Raw genomic sequence first — 20,574 nt, 5'->3', positions numbered from 1 at the left:
GTGGCTCCCATTCACTGAGTGTCTAGAGAGAGAAGTAAGTTCAGCATCCTGTGGGGGGCCTCTGCTGGGTTTGGCTGCCAGGGTGGGGTCTTTGTGAGAGCCAGCCCAGTAGTAGGAAAGGAACCTCAGCAACCCACTATGCAGGGGTGCCCCCCTCCCTGGCTGGGCACTCTGACACATCCTGCACCTCCTCCCTCAGGGCAACAGCCTCAGTATTCCTCACAGATCGGTCTGGTGTGTAGTTGGTGAACCAAGCAGCTGATGAGAAAGACCACAGAAGTCAAAAGCATTTTTCTCTGTTTTTCATCTTTACCTTTTTTCTTCTAGTTAAATATATTTGTCATATAATATTGCGTAAATTTAAGGTATACAGTGTGATATTGTTTTATGATTGCCATTGTAGTGATATTTAGCACCTCTGTCACATTACATGGTTTATCCTTTATTTTCAGTGGCTGGATAATAATTTTTTTCAATTTTAAAATTAGCATTTTCTTTTTTATTATATATCTTTATTGATTTCAGAGAGAGGAAAGGAGAGGGAGTTAGAAAGAGAGAAACATCAATGATGAGAAAGTCATTGATTGAGCCTGCAACCCCGGCATGTGCCCTGACTGGGAATCGAACCCTGATCGCCTGGATCCTAGGTCGATGCTCAACCGCTGAGCCACACCGGTCGGGCTAAGTTTAGCTTTTAACATACTCTAGAAAACCTTTGCTTTAGCCATGCTTGTTTTCTTATTCTTTGACAAGATGCTATACTTTTTTTTGCCATTTAAAAAAATTTTTTTTCAATTAGTTGATATACAATATTATATTAGTTTCAGGTGTACACCATAGTGATCAGGCATTTATACACCTTATAAAATAATTCCCCCCATAAGTCCATGCATAGTTATAATATTATTGACTATAATCCCTGTGCTGTACTTTACATCCTCATGATACTTTTGTTAACTACCAATTTGTATTTCTTAATCCCTTCACCTTTTTCACCCAGTCCCTGCAAACTCCCTCCCAACTTTTTGCTGGTTTAATAGGTAAAAATTATTTTTTATTCTTTTAATGGTTTAAAATTTTTTAAAATTTATTTTACAGAGAGGAAAGGGGAGGGGGGAGGGGGGAAGAGAGAGAGAGAGAGAGAGAGAGAGAGAGAGAGAGAGAGAGAGAGAGAGAGAGAGAGAGAGAGAGAGAGAGAAACATCAGCTTGTTTTTATGCACTCATGGGCTGATTCTTGTTTGTGCCCTGAGCGGGGATGGACCCCTCAACCTTGGCATATCCCGAGGATGCTCTGACCAACTAACCTACCCTGCCAGGGCCAACAGGTGAAAATAACTTAAATACAATTTTGCATTTCTTTGATTAAATTTCAGTCTGCTTATTGATCGTATTATCCATTTTCTTCACAAGTGCCTGTTCACACCCTTTGCCTATGTATTTTTGGCGGGTGAGGTTTTTGTCTTTTTAATTTGTAAGAGCGCTTTACATAGAGGGGCATCTGTTTTGTAACCGGTAAGGACGCTGGCTGGCAGTTCAAACCCCAGGCTGCGAGGAGACCCTTAGGCTTCTTCAGGTGGGCAGCGGCTGGCGGCCGCCCGTGAGGAGCAGCGCGGAGCAGGCGCGGGGGCCGGGCGCGAGGCGCCCTCCGCTCGCCGCCGCGCTCGCCAGGGCAACCCACTCCCCAGGCGCGAGCAGCCGGCGCCAGACGCCCACTGGCGGCCGTAGTGCGCAGGAGCGGAAGCCGGGCCGCCGTTCCCCCGCCGTTCCCCCGCCCTTCCCCCACCGCTTCCGGCCGCAGCTCAGTTCTCCCGCCTCCGCCTCCGTCGCGGCTCGTGGTCGTCCCGCCATGGCTCTGTCGCGGGGGCTGCCCCGGGAGCTGGCCGAGGCCGTGGCCGGGGGCCGGGTGCTGGTGGTGGGCGCGGGCGGCATCGGCTGTGAGCTGCTCAAGAACCTCGTGCTCACCGGGTTCTCCCACATCGACCTGGTGAGGGCCAGGCGTGCGCGCGGGCTGAATGGCGGGCCGTGGTGCCGGGCCCGGGGGTCGGGACCTGAGTTGGGGTGCGATGGAGGGCCGAGAGGCTCCGGGGTCCCGGCCGAAGAGAGGGAGCCCTTCGGCGGGGACGGAGCGGGCCTCGCCGCTCTCTGGCCTGCGCGGGACGCGGAGGAGGCCGCGGGCCCGGGTCTTCCGGGCATCCCGCGGCGCGCCGGCCTCCGCCCCCCGGGCAGCGCCAATTTGTGGCGTCTCCAGGGTGTAGAAGCGGCCTCGTGTCTTTTAGCTTTAGAGCATTTCCTAGCTTTAAAGGGAGGCAGGAGGTGATTGAGTTTCTGGTGCCCGTTGTGACTGTTTAAATCAGGGGTTCCCCTTAACTCAGAAGTAATGATCCAGAGCAGAGGGTGGCGGTAACAGTATCCAACTGAGCGCCGGTCCTGAGGGGTTTGCCCGCGTTAACGTGTTTAATCTTCACTACCCCGTGAGGTTGCAAACACTGTTTTCATCACATTTTGTTTTTAACGGGTAGAAAGGAAAACGAGATGCAGTGCGGTTTAGTAATTTACCTTGGTTCACGAAGCAAGTGGCAGGACTCCTTTGGGGCGGGTGCTTTTCGGTTCTGGGTACAATCTGCGTGACTGTCATTCTTACTACCATAGATAATACACGTGCTTATTTCATCAGAGATGTTGGTTAGGATCTTAACTTTTGCCTTCGTTTACAGTAATTTTAAATCAAGTTATTTCTGTTAAAGTGAACTTTTTAGAGATTAGAGGTGTGTCCTGGGACTGGACATGAGTTTAAAGGTGTTTTAAGATGTTGTGGAAACACGGAATGAAAAAAAAAAGTAGAGGCGGCTGACTGAGCTAATAAATGAGTGACTGGGCGGAACAATTTGAACATTTTTCCTTTGGCTTTTTATAGGGTTTGCCTTTCCATTCACTTGTGTACCACAAACCTAAATATGGTTGTGCCTTACCTGATAACAACTGATACTTATTTAAAAGAACCATTTTGTAATAGACACCCAAGAAATAAATGTTGATCCTTTGTGTTGGGTGTAATTTTTGTGGTAAATTTATGTATTAGAAGTTTTGTAAATTTTGAAAGTAAAAATAAATAATTTAGGTGGTTGATTGTATGTTTTAATGATTTTCACAGATTATAACCAAAACCATTAATGTGTCTCACAATTAGAACATTTTATTACTCTGCATATAAATTTGTTGAAATGGATTGAAAATGGCTTTGGTCATTTCCATTCCTAATATTTATTTATGAGCAGCAATTAGATAAGACTTAAAACATGACACATTTAAAATCTTGTGTAGAAATTTTTTTTTTTTACAGCCCTCAGGAAATAATTGTAAATGAGATTGTGTATGTGCGAAGACTTTTGAATTAATGAAATTAGCAAAAATTCAATAAATTTGTTTGCCAAGTATCATTTAAGAAAAAAACCAGGGCACAGTTAAATCTAATATGTGGATTTGAAAGACTAGACTGATAGAGATGAATTAAATATAATGCCTTTTTTGTTGTTAATCCTTACCTGAAGGTATTTTTTCCATTGATTTTTAGAGAGAGTGGAAGGGAGGAAGGGTGGAGGAAAGAGAAACTCAATGTGATGTTTCTCTTGACTGGGAATTGAACCCGAGACCCTTCAGTGCACGGGCTGATGCTCTCACCACTGAGCCACACCGGCCAGGGCTATAATGCATTTTCAATACGGAATTACTTTTTTCTTTCTCTTAAAAACTTTATCTTTAGCCCGGCTGGGCATGGCTCAGCGGTTGAGCATTGACCTAGGATCCAGGAGATAGCGGCTCGATTCCCAGCCAGGGCACACGCCCGGGTTGCGGGCTCGATCTCTAGTCGGGGGTGGGGGGTGCAGGAGGCAGCCGATCAATGATGACTGTCTCATCATTGATGTTTCTATCTCTCTTTCCCTTCCTCTCTCTGAAATCAATAAGGATATATTTTTAAAAAATTTATCTTTATTGAAAATATTACTGGTGTCCCCCTTTCCCCCCATTGACCCCTTCAACATGTCCCCTTGGAATTTTTTCTTTTTATTTATTGGTTGATTTTTAGAGAGAGAGGAAAGGAGAGGGAGAGAGAAAAACAACTATTTGTTGTTTCACTGATTTATGCATTCACTGGTTGACTTTTTTTTTTTTAATCCTCAGCCGAGGATATATTTCCCATTGATTTTTAGAGAGAATGGAAGGGAGGGGGGAGAGGGAAAGAGTGAAACATCCATGTGAGAGAGACACATTGATTGGTTGCCTCCTGCACTCGCCCCAACCTGAGCCTGCAACCCAGGTACCCAGAATCCAACCCGAGACCATTGAGTGCTCTGACTAATACTCTAACCACTGGGCACACGTGCCAGGACTCACTGGTTGATTCTTGTATGTACCCTGACCTGAGATCGAACCCACAACTTGTGTGTGTGGGGGTGATGCTCTAACCAACTGAGCTACTAACATATTTGCCAGGATGGTTGAAGGGGGGGGCATCCTTTCTAAAAAATTTTTTGAGAAAGTTCTCTTTTTAAAAAAATACACTTTAATTGATTTTAGAGAGAGGAAGGGAAAGAGATAAAAACATCAGTGATGAGAGTCATTGATCAGCTGCTTCCTCCAGGCCCCACACTGGGGATGGAGCCCTGACCTGAATTCGAACCTAATGGTGACCTACTGGTTCATAGGTTAACGCTCAGCCACTGAGCCACCAGGCAAGATGAGAAAGTTCTCTCTCAAGTTAAATATTGTTGCTGTTTTTTAATGCATTAAATATCTGTTTTAAGAATTTTGGTATTGGTCAAAAAGCATTTTCTCCACTAAGGTAGCAAATATCAAAAGTTTTGGGTTATCGCTGCTGAGAATAGTGACATTGCTCAAACATACCAGAAAATTTGTGATTTATCTGAGTTTTATGAATTTGTAGATTGATCTGGATACTATTGATGTCAGCAACCTCAACAGGCAGTTTTTGTTTCAAAAGAAACATGTTGGAAGATCAAAGGCCCAGGTAACTTTCTATTTCTCATAACATTTCAGTTCATTTATATTTCTACCCTTTGATGGATCTTCTATTTATGATGTCGTTAATTTCGACTCTACTAAGGAGGAGAGTATGGGGAAGCCACTTCTTTTTAGCTGAGGGGTGTGAAGAATAAAAAGGATGTGTGGAGTACAGGACTAAAGATGCCCTCTTCTTTTTTTGGTCTGCAGAGGAAATGGAAGTGCTCTACCAAATCCTGTAAATGGTGTTCCTTTCTTAGTTAAATTTCTGATTGTTTGGTTAGGATAAACCTTGTGTTCTTCCATTCCCTAGAGGTTGGCTGCTCCTATATTTGGGGGCAAGAGAAGCTACAGCTTTATGCTTTTGTCTCTTTTTATAGGAGACAGCCTCCCTTGAGGTTCTAGCCACCCTGACCTTTAGTTCCTTGAATGTTCCATTTTGATTCAGGGTTTTTAAAACATCTTTTCCTTTGCTTTTTTTCCCAGCCCTTTTGGCACACTCCCACGCCTTTCTCCATATGGCTCCTTTCTCTAGGGGTACTCTCCCAAACCTCATAGACCAAACCAGATCTTCATAACAACCTCTACATTTTGAGTATCATTTATCATACTTTGTAGTTAAATTTATCTAGATTGGGGTGGGGCATGTCTGGCCCTTGGGCCGGCCATATAGGCCTGCCCCTGCCAAGGTAACTGCAGGCAGGACTCGAAATTCAGTAAATCTAGGAGCTTTTTTCATACTTAATTTTTAAGTTGATAATTTTGTATAGCCCTCGAATGATGTTATAAATGTCCAGATGGCTTGGGCAGAAAAAAGGTTCCCCACCCTTGATCTAGATGGTTATTTGATTAATGTCACTTTTACTCACCAAGTGCCTTATACAGATCCTGGTATATAGAAGATGCTCAGTAAATATTTGTTGAGTGAATGAAAGACACTTCTTTATTTTATATTTTTGCTGAAGCTTGTCATTCTTGTAGAGTTATATATGAGTGGTGCAGCCCTCCTATTTATAAGTATGTATATATATATATGGCCTAATTTCAATGAAATTTTGTCATATTTTAATATTTCTTTAGTTTTTAATATGAATAAGGTTATGTAAGTAGATGAAACAACAGTATTGTCTACCATAAGTATATTTCAAATACAGATACAAATGTTATGCTAATTTAGTAAATTAGTAATTTAGTGTTGCTTGTTTTTCCAGGTTGCCAAAGAAAGTGTACTGCAGTTTTACCCGAAAGCTAATATCATAGCCTACCATGACAGCATCATGAAGTATGCTTTAATTATTATGTTGCAAAATTGTTTATTGTGAATTTTTAATTAAAGTTTTAAAGTATAAGGTATTTTTATTAGCCAAATATATAAGCTTGAAGTCATTCTGCTTTTTAAAAATGATTTTCTAGAACAATTAGAATGTGATAGTTTCTGCCCATGTAAGTTGAGTGGCCTCTTATAATAGCTTATATATATGATTTGAGTGATTTAGATAGGTGGGATATTTTAATACTTTCAATAAATAAGTTATTTGGAAGCTTAATATAAGGATCTTATAGTCTTGTTTTAAATAAAAATATATTCTAAACTATGATAAATCCTTTTATGTGGTGATTCAGATTTTTCTAAATATATTGCTTTTATTCTAATTGATTTCAGCTGTGGTCTTTTTCAGTTTAAAAGTTTCTTTCCCAGAATTCATTTTTTAGGACTGTGACTTCTATAATATAACATGGGGAATTGTGATGGGGCAGTAGTTTGGGCAGTGTGTGTGTGTGTGTATACACACACACACATATTTATATATATATAAAAGTATGTATATATGTAAAAGTATATATATAAAAGTATATATATAAGTATATATATATATATATATATATATAAATATGCTCTGATCTTAGTAGAAATAAGTAGAACATTTTGAAGGTGTTGGGGCACAGGACTCAATTATTCTTATTATGTAGCTCACAAGTAAATGGTATTAAAAATAATAAGTACTTATTTGACGTCTGGAACTAGAAGAAGTCTTATACTTTCTCAGGGAATTTGTATCTCTAGCTTTTTTATTCTCTGGATGTTTGCTCTACAAGCCTGCCTATAGCCCTATAACTTCCTTACCCTGTGTTGCTTTCCCAGTGCTGCTAAAAGCAGGGACTCTAGGGGCCTGAACCCTGCCTGATCCTAACCATGAGAGGTGAAGCTAGAGGCCAGGCAGATCCTGGGAATGTGTTCTTTGTATGTTCCCAGGCAATTGCTGCCCAGGGAAGGCCTGGTGGGACTAGTGAAGTCATGCCATCTTTCTGCTAGTTGGAGATCCTGCTCTTGTGCCCTAGGTAGCTGGCCAAAAAGGATGTATAGCCACTCATAGGGATTAAGGCGAAGTAATTTCTTTAAAATTCATTTATGGTGTTTAGAAAAAGTCAAACCTATGTAAATGGTAGAGACCCCTAATTATATCAGTTATTTTTGCACTATTACCTTAATATGCTTTTTACCTTGTATTATTCTGTAAGGATCATGTGTAAGGCCAGTTGTTGTTTTTTGACCTTTTTTTGTTTTGCTTTGTAGCCCCGACTATAATGTGGAATTTTTTCGACAATTTATATTGGTTATGAATGCTTTAGATAACAGAGGTGAGATTATTTTAGTACTTCTAATTTCTAAGTATTTTCCTTCCCCCATAACAAGGCTGTTTATACATTTAGTATTAATCAAAATATTTTGTTATGAGTTAGAACTTAAAGGGAAAGTATGATCAGGCTTAAGTCTTGCCAAATGATTGTAATTTTAATGAAAACTAGTTCCAGGCTGGAATTTAGCTATCATATATTCTGCTGTTCTACCAAAAGGTGTGACTACTGTATAAGAGAACTTAAAATAATAAAGAGGGTGCATGCGTGGGTGTTTGATTCAGATTATCCCAGCACTTAAACACTGTCACTTCCCTCATTTATGTGGGGATTTAAGAAATATCAATGTCCCGATCTTACCCAATACCAATTCAGTCAGACTTATGGAGCCATATTTTTTCAGAGTTTCCTAGATGATTCTAAAGTGCAATCAGGGCTGAAAACCACTGTTTTGAGAAGGAGGCAGTAGGATCCCAAAGTTAATACAGAACCAATGTTCTTGAATTATTTTAAGTCTATCTGGTGCTGCATATCAGACTGGATTCTATTAAATGTACACATTATAGCCCAATTAAACTTTTCACAATATGCAGTGATGTTTCATATAACCTGGTATTGTATAGTCAGTCATTGTTAACAAATCTGTGTGTCTGGGATGTGGGATAAAAATATTTAATATTTCTTGCCTGTAATTCCTTCTACATGTAAAAGTACATCTGTCAGGTGAGTGTCTAACAATTTCAGCCAGAAATACCACAAGGAAAAAAACCATACAAAGTAGCATGGAAAAGGGTCAGAGTGACTCTTTAACTGGACTCACCTTTCACCTAGCCTGAAACTGCCTTAATAGTTCCAAGTGGATATTCCACGTTTTTCTAAATTTCCATGTATTACCTGATCATTGTATTAGAATAATAGCAAGTTAAGGACTCAGAACACATTGAAACAGTGTTTTAGCCAAGGTTAATAGAGTAGGCACAGCAGTAGAAGGAGAAATGACACTTTGGAATTTAAAAATTACATTAAGGGTGCTTTTCCTGGGGTAAATTTATGATATAAATTCCTTTTGTTTGAAATTTTGCTAGTGAATGTTTCTTAAATGTCTGTAAGAGTTGTATTACTCTGGTCATAGCTGTAAGAAAATTGCTTGTAAAATAAAAACAAACAGTTTGGGTAAATGTCATCCTAATTAAAGGTTGGTTCATTTCTTTTTCCCCCATAAAGTCCTGCTAACATTTTTCTTCCAGCTGCCCGCAACCATGTTAATAGGATGTGTCTAGCAGCTGATGTCCCTCTTATTGAGAGTGGAACTGCTGGTTATCTTGGGCAAGTAACTACTATCAAAAAGGTAAAGAACTTTTTTATATACTTTGTAAATACTTATTTGGGACCTCAAGGAGGAGTTGAAAGGATGTAAACTTTGGTTTATATAATATGGGCTGGTCAGCATCCAGGACATAAAGAATTTTGTGCCCTTATAAAATTTAGGATACCGTAAAGGTACCCCAAAAGAGGGTAGATCTTTTTATCTCCGTGCTACTTTGAGTCATTTAACTTGTGTATTAAAGTCCTTAGACTGGTAAGCATAATAAACTTTTCTTTTAAAATTCTTTGTAGACATGAGACATGTCATACTATAGTGATATGTGGTAAACCAGGCTTCTAAAAAGTTACTTTTTGTGTGAAAATGTATAGATCTGAAGAGCATGTTGAAAAATATTTTTGTCATATTTGAAATTTTTCAAACATTTAGATAAAACTAGAGAAAAGTAGAGCAAATAGCAGTGTACTCATACCCAGTTTTATAAAATCTCAGCATTGTGAATCCTTTGCTGTTTACATCTTTTTCCTTTTAATTCCTTAAAGAACCTAAACATAAATACTTTTAAAGAATGATTTTACAGATTTTGAAACTAAAAGGAATTACACTCTACTTGAAATTTACTGTTTATATTCTTTTTTTTTTTTTTTTTTTGGCAGTTTACCCATCTTGAAAATTCCGTTTCTACTTTGTTTTAACTTCACAGTTACTCTTGGAAGCTTACTTAGCATCATTCTACAAAGACTTGTAAATATCAAAGTGTATTAAATTTAATTAAATCAGTGGAGGCCTTCAGATCTGCTGTTAGGTCAAGGCAGTCCTCTCTTTCTCGCCTGTGAAACGAGGAATAACTGCTTGCCATGTGACTGTCCCCAATAAAACATATTGGAAGAACCCCAGAAATGGTATTATGGGGAAAAACCTGGATCTGCTGCAATTTATATTAAAACAGTATTTGCAGGTTTGGGTTCTTTAACCATTATTAGAAGGATAATTCTCATTACCATGATCCTGAGATGCTAGCTAGTATGTATTAAAACTGAGGTTGAGAATGGCTGAGAGGAAAAATACTCATCTGATGGTTTTGAAAAATTGTCTCAGGTACTGTGAACTTCTAGGGATTTCTTACAGTGTAACTTAAAAGGTAACCCTGTCAGCAACATGAAGAATATTTATATTTGGTTTGATAATACTTAGTATTTTTCCATGTATCGAGATAGCTCTTGAAATTAATAATTACTTTTAGTTCACTTAATTTTTAGGGAAAGCTTATAAATAATATTTAAATAACTGATTTCCATGGCTTTGAGAGACAAGTGGATGGAAAACTGTTTGTTTTTCTCGTAGTTTTTCTTTCTGTTTGGTGCAATCAAGGTAAAGTTCTCATATTTGATACTAAGGTTCGGTAATTTTTATTTGGCTGTTGTAAGCAGTGTTCACTGGTCCAGTAGTCAGAGGAGCCCTGGTTTAGCCTTAGCTGTGTCTGTGGTTGATTTAGTTAGCATTTATATTATAGTTCCTTTTCTGTAAAGGATTTTGTAGTCACTAATATTTAAAAATTTCCTTGACAGTATACAACCCAGTCGGGATGGAGATGAATGAATGAAATGTTTATGACACTATTACCTTATTGAGAAGCCAACCTCTTGGGGTAACACTTCTTCTCACATTCTGACTTTTCAGGGCGTGACCGAGTGTTATGAATGTCATCCCAAACCAACTCAGAGAACTTTTCCTGGCTGTACAATTCGTAATACACCTTCAGAACCTATTCACTGCATCGTTTGGGCAAAGTATTTGTTTAAGTAAGAATATATATATTTCTGGGCTTATTTTTATTACTTATGATAGAAAATGAGGTCTTTAAAAAAAAAATTTTTTTTAATGATTTCAGAGAGAGGAAGGGAGAGGGAGAGAGAGAGAGAAGAATCAATGATGAGAGTTACTGATCGGCTGCCTCCTTAAGGCCCCCTACGGGGGGTCGGAGCTTGCAACCCAGGCATGTGCTCTGACTGGGTATCGAACCGTGATCTCCTGGTTCATGAGTTGATGCTCAACTACTAAGCCACACCGGTTTGGTGGAGTCATTTTTTTTATTTCAAATTTTAGAGAGATTGTACTTGTGGTGAATGCTATTCTAAATGTGGTGAAGGGATACTTTAGTAGCCTCCTTGTGATAGTTCTTGGATTCAATTCAGCCAACATTTATTGCATGCCTGTTGTATGCAATGAACTTAGTGTGATATTGGAGACAGGCATATAACTAAATGAATACAAATCTGTGATCTTTGGGGATATAAAAACATACTTATACATAGCTCACTGATTAAAAATGAAATGGAAGTTAAAAATAGTTTGTAATGATAGTAGAAATACTACATGTGAAACTTGTGGGATGTTTCGAATGTGGTAGGTGGAAGAAAAGTTATAGACGTAGATATATGGAGAAAGGTGAACATTAATGAGGTAAGGATCCAGCTTACATTATAAAAGAACCACAGACTAAACTCAGTAAAATTAGAAGGAAGGATATAATTGAGAAAAAAGAAAAAAAATTGGCAAGTTTGATCTTGAAAAGGAGAGATAACTAAGTGGGGAATGTAATCTCAGCACAGAATGGAAATGATAATAAGAGAAGACCATGTCAGTACATTTAAAATTGTAATGATCTGGATAAATTTACTTGAAAAAACCCAAAAACCTTTCAGAACCTACTCAAAAAGTAGAAAGCCCAAATAGTACTATGCCGTAGGGAATTTAATCAGTCATTTAAATTCTTTTGAAAATGCACCAGATCTCTGAATTTACAGGTGATTTTCACTAAATTTACAAGGAGTATATCATTGTAATCTTACATAAACTCTTCCAGAGAAGTTTTTTAAAAAATTAAATACTTAGTTCATGTTATGGGGCTATATTATGTCTTAGATAGCAAAATCAGTAAAGACCATTATGGGACAAAAGGAAAATTGCAAGACATTTTCATTCATAAATATAGATGCAAAAATCCTATACAAAATATCAGCATAGAAAAATCTTTAAGTGTCATTCACTTCATTAAAAAATTAAAGAGAAACTAGCCCTGGCCGGGTGGCTCGGTTAGAGTGTCGGCCCGTATACCAAAAGGTTGCAGGTTTGATTTCCCCCATTGGGACACTCACAGGAGGCAACCAATTGATGTTTCTCTCACACATCGATGTTTCTCTCTCTCTTCCTTACTCTCTCAAAAAACAACAACAAAAACAATAGAAATATATCCTCAGGTGAGGATTAAAAAAGTAGGAAAGGCATCTGGTAAAATTTAGCATACATCTTTTAATGATAAAATTTCTTAGTACAATGAAAAAAGACTTTATCAACTTGAAAAAATATATCTTCTAGAAACCTACAGCAGACACTAGTTTTATTTATTTTCATTACTATTATTTTATTACTATTACTATTATTACTCACTAGAGGATATTTTTCCCATTGCTTTTCAGAGAGTGGGAGGGAGGGAGAGAGAAAGAGAAACATTGATGTGAGAGTGACACATATTGGCCACTTCCTACATACACCCTGACCCGGGATTGAGGCCACAACCTGGGTGTAGCTTTTTGGTCCTTTAAAATAATTTTCTCATATGTCATGTGCTTGAGGAAAGATTGGGAAACTATATTCCCATGAGTGTTATTAATTAAACAGTTTTGGGGATAATTTGATTAACAAAAGAGAATTTCAGCTTACTACTTTTATGTTGCTTCTTAAGTCTCCTCAGTAGTAATGACACTACCATAAAAATGTTTTATTCACTGCTGTGTTTCCTGCACCTAGAGCAGCACCTGGCACATAGCAGGTGTGTGATGTTCGTTGAACACTAGTTGCAGGTATACTTCACAAACATTAGTGTGGCCAAGTTGGAACGTAAAAGTTGTTCACCTGTCTCTTGGTCAAAGATTTTTTTTAAATTGACTTTTAGAGAGGGGAGGTAGTGAGAGAGACATTGATACTTTGTTCTAATTATTTATGCATCATTGGTTGATTCTTATATGTGCCTTGACTGGGGATCAAACCTGCAACCTTGGCATATTGGGATGATGCTTTAACTAACTGAGCTGCCTGGCCAGGGCTTGATCAAAGGTTTTTAGCATATGAATTTGCAGAGCCTAGCTGATGGGAGTGAATATAAGTTACTAAAATTTATCTTCGCTTGTGTTGCAGTTGAAATTAGGATGCAAGCTGTCAACAGATCACTTGAATATTTTTAACTTTATGGAGCATTATTTATCAGTTGTTCTTCATCCTTATTAAAGATTTGGGTTATTCTAAGTTACTGTGAGGAAGCTGGAAAAGTAAAAACATTTGTTCAGAATATTTTGTTGTACATAAATATTTACTACTTTCGAATTGTAGCCAGTTGTTTGGGGAAGAAGACGCTGATCAAGAGGTATCCCCTGACAGAGCTGACCCCGAAGCTTCCTGTGAGTAAACGATACGGGATGCGTTTTCTTATTAGTGAGCACTGCCTTTATAATTTAATATTGATAGCTTAAGGGGAAAAAATTCAGTTATGTGCTAGATACTATATTATATGTTTAAGATGTATTATTTCATCTTTAAAACAATGTTTTTAAAATGGGTAGTTCCCTTTTACCGGTAAGAAAATCAAGGTGCAGAGAAATTTCACAGACCCAGTAAATAGAGCTGGGAGTTGTTACCAGGTCTGATTACAGGTTTATACTTTGAACTGCTCTACAGAAATTGTGGCCTTCAGAAACTGAGGTACAATAAAGATGTCAATGAGCGTGTTAATTTCCTTTCTCCTTGAACTCAAAATGTGTTGTGTGCAGGTGACTTCCATGAGTGACTTTTTTTACTCCAAAGGTGGTTGAGAGCTTAGTTCTAAATTTATTACAGTTGAAAATAAAAGTGGTGTTTGTTTTGTAGGGGAACCAATGGAAGCTGAAGCCAGAGCCAGAGCATCGAATGAAGATGGTGACATTAAACGTATTTCCACAAAGGAATGGGCTAAGTCAACTGGATATGATCCAGTTAAACTTTTTACTAAGGTTAGGTTTACTTTATGATTGTGGACTTGCTTTGTTTTAAAATAGTACATGAAATTGAATTATGCTTTTTATGCCTATTACTGTCATAATAAATTGATTGATGTAGTCAAGATAAGCAGGTTTTGAAATTTTGGCATCTATACTAAGTCAGTGTAGCATCTTTATAGGAGGTAAAATACAGAGGCTAATACACTCTTGGTTGTCTTCTCACTCTCACTGAAAGTTGGTTTTCCTTAAACTGGCCTTTGGTTCCTGCTGTTTCTCGTCTTCCATACTTTTCGTGTTTAAATCTTCTGTTGGCAGTTTGACATGTTCTGAATTGCCTCTTGTTCTTGGCTGAATCCCTTTTCGTTAGTATATATTGCTTGCCTGATCAATATTTCTAGAGGAATACTCAAGATTATTTTAATTGGATCTACCTAATTGTAGCTCAGGCCCTCAGATCTATATTTTAAAGTCTTTTTATTTCTTCTACCTTTGCTCCTTAAAAGTTTATCTAACAGATACTTGAAACTTTCTCAGCTCTTCTTAAACTGCCTAATATATTCTTGCTACCCTCACTAAGCAGATGACTTTAAAGATGCGTTAGCAGGTTTGAAGCTATTGGACATAATTTACCTGTTAAAAGAATGTCCCACTTTACTGCAAATTTGTTTTTCTTTTCCCTTCTGTTTGAGGGAAGTCTCTGAGTAAAGGCTAAGTCTTCTGCCTGCTATTTTGCCTTCCCCTTGTACCATACACTATTTTCTCTCTGCCCTGCATCTTAAACCTCTCCTGGCTCCCGCTGTCTGCTTTCTAGCATGTTAAGGTCTCACTGACCTAAACAAATGGCGTATTACTTCATCCAGCTTATATTTCATCATTGCTAACTGTCCACACATGTCACAGGGTGACTTTTTAAACCTACTGCGTTTATTTTCTCACTGTTGCCTTTTCCTTGAAAAAATGGTTTTTATTTTGATTATACTTAAAATGCACTTAACTCTGATATGGATAGCGACAATATTTTCCAAACTGGTATCTACATACCTATTTCCATTCCAATCTGAGCAACGGTTGAATGCCAAGAATACTCTGACATACATTTCCGATCTTTTGTTCAACAGGTAACTTTAAGCACCTGCTATGTGTCAGGCACCACTTTAAAGTACAAGAGATTTAGTGGGGAGCGAGACAGAAAATTAGGGTCCTTGCTCTTTGTTGGGAACTCAAAGACTAGAGGGGAAGTCAAACTTTTTTTTTTTTTTTTTTTAATATATCTTTATTGATTTCAGAGAGAGGAAGGGGGAGAGAGAGAGAGAGAGAAACATCAGTGATGAGGGAGTCGTTGATGGCTGCAGCCTGCAACCAGGGCATGTGCCCTGACCTGGAATCAAACCCCGATTTCCTGGATGCTAGGTCGACGCTTAACCGCTGAGCCATGCCCGGCTGGCGGAAGTCATTGAACAAGTAATTTCAGATTCAGTGTTAAGACATTAGGTTCAGTTGCATTGGAATCCTTTAATAATAAGTAGACTTAATCTTATTATTAGACATTATTATTAGACCTAGTGTAGTATAAGGGTTGCAAAGAGGCTTTCCAGAGGAAGTGACATTTCACCCTAAGATTTTAAAGACTAAGGGTAGGGATAAGAGTGTAGCATATAGTCTTGGTTGCAGTACCGAGGTCATTCCCATTAAAGGGGGAGTGGAAAGAGGACTGTAAGGGTAAGCTGAGGCTAGATCAGGCAGGGTTTTCTTGGTTATGATAAGGATGTTATACGAAGACAGTGGGAATCCATTAAAAGGTAGTCTATAGTGTCACTGTATTCCCAGTGGAGCATGGAGGAAAAGTAGACTAACAGGACTTAGGATGTATGAGGTAAGGAATTAATACCTGGTTTCCTGCTGGGCAGTAGGATGAACAGAGGTACTATTCTCTGAGGTAGGTGCTGTAGGAAGCAGATGTGTAGGGGTTGGAGCATAGAGGAAGGAGATAGGATTCCTATGAAATGTTGGAGAAATAACAAGTGATTTTATAGGCGAGTAGAGAAGTTTGGACTAGACGTGTATTAGGGATTCATAGGTTTATAGAAAAAGGAGTGTGAAGATGCTTCAGTAAAGAACTCGGAGGGACTCCTAGCATTTAATAATTGGCTTAAAAAAAGAACATGGAGCATGTGCTTGGAAAACAGTGCTTATTTCCCATTGCCTGGAAGACACTTCCGTCAAGTGCTGAAGGTCCTCTGCAGAATGTCTCCAGCCACATTTATGACCCATATCATATCGGACTTCTCATTCCTTGCCTGTCTACCCATTTCAGATGTTACCTTCTCCTTGAATTCTTGCCTCATTTCTCAGATAGATACAACAAAATTTCTGATAGTACTTCAACTATGGGATTTTCACACTAAATTGTATTCTTATCATTTGTACATTTGGCTGGTTTTCCAAAGATTAAGGATGCTTAATAAATATTGATGGACTTGAATAGATTTTGATAGAAATAATACAGTTCTAACTTTTTTTATTAAGCCAAATCTAAATTCATAGCAGAAAAATATAATAAATATGTTCAATGAATCAAGTAGGAATAGAAAATGCAACTAAGAATGTTGAAATCATTTGAAATGCTATCACATAGCATTTATATGCTAGTCTTTCAATCTACGTGTGGTAATGTTTATGTTTTTGAAATAGTAATTTTTTTTGTTTATTTTGGGGGTGGGGCACATTTCAAAGAAATTCTATTCTTAATAACTTTTAGAGTGTTTGCTTTATTGGTATGTGTCCACAGACTTGGAGATAATGCTAAATGGTATCTCTAGGCTCAGTGATTGTGCTCAATTCTTGCGGGGTTGATGTATGTTTATTTAGTCCCTTGATTGGTATGATTGTGCTTCAGACTATCTTTGAAGCCTTAGGGAGGTCACTTGGGAGGGCAGGGTCAGTCAGCATAGTTCAGAGTTCCCTTACTCTGCTTTCCTCAGCACCTCTGCTTTTAACTGTCTCAGATGTAGGGGCTCTGTGTCAAATTTCCTTTTACAAAAGGCTTGATTGAGTTGTGGGGTGGTTTTTTTTGTGTTGTTTTTTTTTTTAATCCTCACCCAAGGATATTTTTTCCATTGCTTTTCAGAGAGTGTGGAAGGGGGGAGAGAGAGAGAGAGAGAGAAACATCGATGTGAAAGAGACACATCAATTGGTTTCCTCCCAAACATACCCCGGACTGGGGCGGAGGAATTAAGTCTGCGACTGAGGTACGTGCCCTTGGCCAGAATGGAAGCCAGGACCCTTCAGTCCACAGGCTGACGTTCTAACCACTGAGCCAAACTGGCTGGGGCGTTAAGTTGCTTTTCTTATAAAAATTGTTAGTCTAGGCCCTGGCCAGGTTGCTTAGTTGTTTAGAGCGTTGTCCCAATACGCCAAGGTGTTGTGGGTTCGATCCCCGGTCAGGGCACATACACGAATCAACCAGTGAATGCGTAAACAAGTGGAACAACAAATCTGTGCTTCTCTCTCTCCCCCCCTCCCCCTCTCCCCCTCTCTCTCCTCTCAAGTCAATAAATAAAAATGGGGGAAAAATTGTCTACTGGTATATGGCATGTCTTTAATCAGAAGATTTTATCGTGTAATATTGATAATACGTCAATGAAATTTTTTGTATTTTATCAGCCTAGGGACTGTAAGGTTCATGGGATTTATTTATTTGTTTATTTTAAAGCTTTTTAAAGACGACATCAGATATCTGTTGACAATGGACAAACTATGGCGGAAAAGGAAACCTCCAGTTCCATTGGACTGGGCTGAAGTTCAGAGTCAAGGTAAAGGATACATTTTCGCTTTCGGAATGCCTGAGTTGGAAATTCCCTCAGTCTTGAACTATCCCTGTTGTTTCTTGACAATGGTATATGTTCATGGTAAGAAGTTTAAACAGTTCAGAAATGTATGAAGAATGGAAAATCACTGGAAATCTTATCACCTAGAGAAATAGCCACTATTAATGCTTTAGGGAATGTCTGGTAGTCGGATCTATGAACATAGACACAAGCAGTTGTGTGTGTACTTTACATGTAAATTCATATGCTCTGACTTGTTTTTTTAAATAATATTTAGTCCTTTATCAGTTAACATTTAGTTGTTTCATATTTTCCCTGAAACACTGTGTAGTGCTGAGTATATATGTACATACATCTTTGTACCTTTGTGTGATTATCTCTTTAAGATTTAAATTAGAAACTTAATTTTAAATAAGAGTAAAACTATTGCAGTAGTGACAATTTCCTATCCCACTCCCCCTCAACACACTGCTTTATCTGAATTGTATTGCAATTGATGTATACATAGCAGTGGTCAGCACATTGGAACTTAAAGGGTCCCAGGAGATTAGGGATGCCAGTTTGGAGCAGTTTTCTACAGTAATGGATACTTGAATTTATGGACCAATTTAAGGGTGACTGTAGTAGTTTCCACTCATTGAGTGCTTACTGTTCGCTGGGCATGATGCTTATCTGTATTATATCCCAGAATCCTCCAGTAACCCTTTGAGGTTCTGAAACCGTCTTGCACCTTTCTCATCTCAGTATTAGCAATTTTCTTGTACAAATATACGTGTCATAGTGATAATTACTTTAATAAAATTTGCGTTACTTTATTTTCTTACTAGTCAGGCATTGAATTGTTAAAATAGTAGAGGAATGATGTTTAATTGTGAAATTTCTAATATTTTTTTCCCTTAGGAGAAGAAATCAATGCAGCAGATCAACAAAATGAACCCCATTTAGGTCTAAAAGACCAGCAGGTTCTAGATGTAAAGAGCTATGCACGACTTTTTTCAAAGAGCATTGAGACTCTGAGAGTTCATTTAGCAGAAAAAGGGGATGGAGCTGAGCTCATTTGGGACAAGGTTCGTTTTGAAGTAGTGCGGCAATTACTTATATATCAGATTATATTTTAGTTCTTGAACTGTAATCAGAAGCTAGTAATTTTTTTAATATCATTTATTCTGCCAGATTTTGAGGACACTGTTGATCTTGTTTAGATGTTTTTATCTTTAATTATTACAATGAACTGTGATTTTTCTATACATGAACTCAGGAAATACCATAAAATGTCATTTTAGATTCTAGTGTGTTCGTGGTTTATAATTCACATACTGTGAATATGTATTGGAGTAAAATGTTTTACAGACTTTAGAAAGCTTCCTGTGTAGTATAGATTTGTTATAGAAGTCAAAATCCTTTTGGAGACAACAGCTTTGGGTCACTTTGACCTTGAAAGTAATGTAGTTACTTTTCTGTTGCAATATAATAGTATAATTATTTTAGAGGTCTATGATCTCTCAGGATAAAAATGAGATATGGTTATCTTTATAAGTTAATATATAATAGTATTTTGCAATTAGATGTCATATGTTTTTAAAGATTTTTACTGATTTTGAGAGAGTGAGAGTATAATATCAATTCTCTGCCTCCTCCACACCCCCTACTGAGAATTAAGCTCCCAACCCCAGGCTTGTGCCCTGACCATAATCGAACTGGCAACCTTTCAGCGCATAGGACAACAGCCAACCTACTGAGCCACACTGGCCAGGGCTAGATTGTCATGTTTTGAGGTTTGATCAGTTTTACTTATTTTTAATTGTTGTCATTATTTTCTAAGGCCATAAGTGATATATCTGATACAAAGTTTATATGTTTCTATGACGGTAAAGATTTGCCATGAGTTTTAAAGTAAGGGAGAAAGTTTAGTCAGTATCAGCAAACCAATATGATATTTTTATGTGTGCAAATTTTGAAACTGTGGTTGAATCAGACATCTAAAAATGAAGCTAGTAAATTTAGATTTGGGGGGTTCTTGTAAACAGTCTTCTAGGTATATGTGGTATAAGGAGTAACTGTTTTAAAAAATATTTTTATTATTATTGTTATAATAGGGATTCAGGAGGTTTTCATCCATACACAGGCTAGATAACAAAACTTTGGAAGTGGGAATTATAACCCTCTGAGTAAAATCTACACCTAATGGGTGTGATAAGCCAGTTGCCTAGGGAAGTAATTGATGGATATTGTGTTTGGTACTGTTAAGTATTTTAACTTAACTCTCACCACAACGCTATGAGATGTTTATGTAAATTTTTTTTGTTTAACAGATTGAGGAATTTGGGGGGGGGGGGGGTGTTGATTTACCTGAGCTTACACAGCCAGCCAGTAAACATATAGAGGACCCACTTTCTGTCAATACTTTTTCTTCTTGCTTTGGTGCTTCTGAATTGTAGGGTAGGATAGTATCTTCTCAGGAAAGCAGGAAACCTTCCTGAAATCTGATTACAGTAGGATATAGTTTCAGGAAGAATATAAATTGTCAGGGGAAAGCTTTTATTGTATTGCCATTTCTGAAAAGAAATAGCAAGTGTCGAAGAGTGGTGTGTGTATGAAGGGAATTCGGAGAAGAAAATCCGAAAGGAGTTGTCCAGGTGTTTCTGAGGCGTTAATGAAACAGCTTTCTCAAAAAAGCCTCCATTTCGCCCTAGCCGGTTTGGCTCAGTGGTTGCAGCGTTGGCCTACAGACTG

General features: G+C 38.1%; 1 protein-coding gene across 2 annotated transcripts in view; it reads left to right on the top strand.

Annotated features, from left to right (window-relative positions):
* The first annotated feature begins 1,836 nt into the window (after positions 1–1,836).
* UBA2 (ubiquitin like modifier activating enzyme 2) overlaps positions 1,837–20,574 on the top strand; it is a 31,672-nt gene continuing 12,934 nt past the window's right edge. Inside the window, exons 1-10 of one of the 2 annotated variants that reach the window (XM_087827173.1) lie at positions 1,837–1,985; positions 4,944–5,027; positions 6,232–6,302; positions 7,596–7,660; positions 8,905–9,005; positions 10,662–10,783; positions 13,371–13,438; positions 13,905–14,026; positions 17,727–17,826; positions 18,742–18,908. In XM_087827173.1, the coding sequence (XP_087683299.1) occupies positions 1,848–1,985; positions 4,944–5,027; positions 6,232–6,302; positions 7,596–7,660; positions 8,905–9,005; positions 10,662–10,783; positions 13,371–13,438; positions 13,905–14,026; positions 17,727–17,826; positions 18,742–18,908 (1,038 nt within the window). In that variant the 5' untranslated portion in view covers positions 1,837–1,847. Of the gene's footprint in view, positions 1,986–4,943; positions 5,028–6,231; positions 6,303–7,595; positions 7,661–8,904; positions 9,006–10,661; positions 10,784–13,370; positions 13,439–13,904; positions 14,027–17,726; positions 17,827–18,741; positions 18,909–20,574 lie in introns of those variants that run through there. The other variant, XM_016221048.2, reaches the window with a different exon arrangement.

The sequence above is a fragment of the Miniopterus natalensis genome, chromosome 18, assembly GCF_054644295.1.
Source record: "Miniopterus natalensis isolate mMinNat1 chromosome 18, mMinNat1.hap1, whole genome shotgun sequence".
Lineage (NCBI taxonomy): Eukaryota > Metazoa > Chordata > Mammalia > Chiroptera > Miniopteridae > Miniopterus > Miniopterus natalensis.
This window is presented reverse-complemented; position numbering and strand designations above follow the sequence as displayed.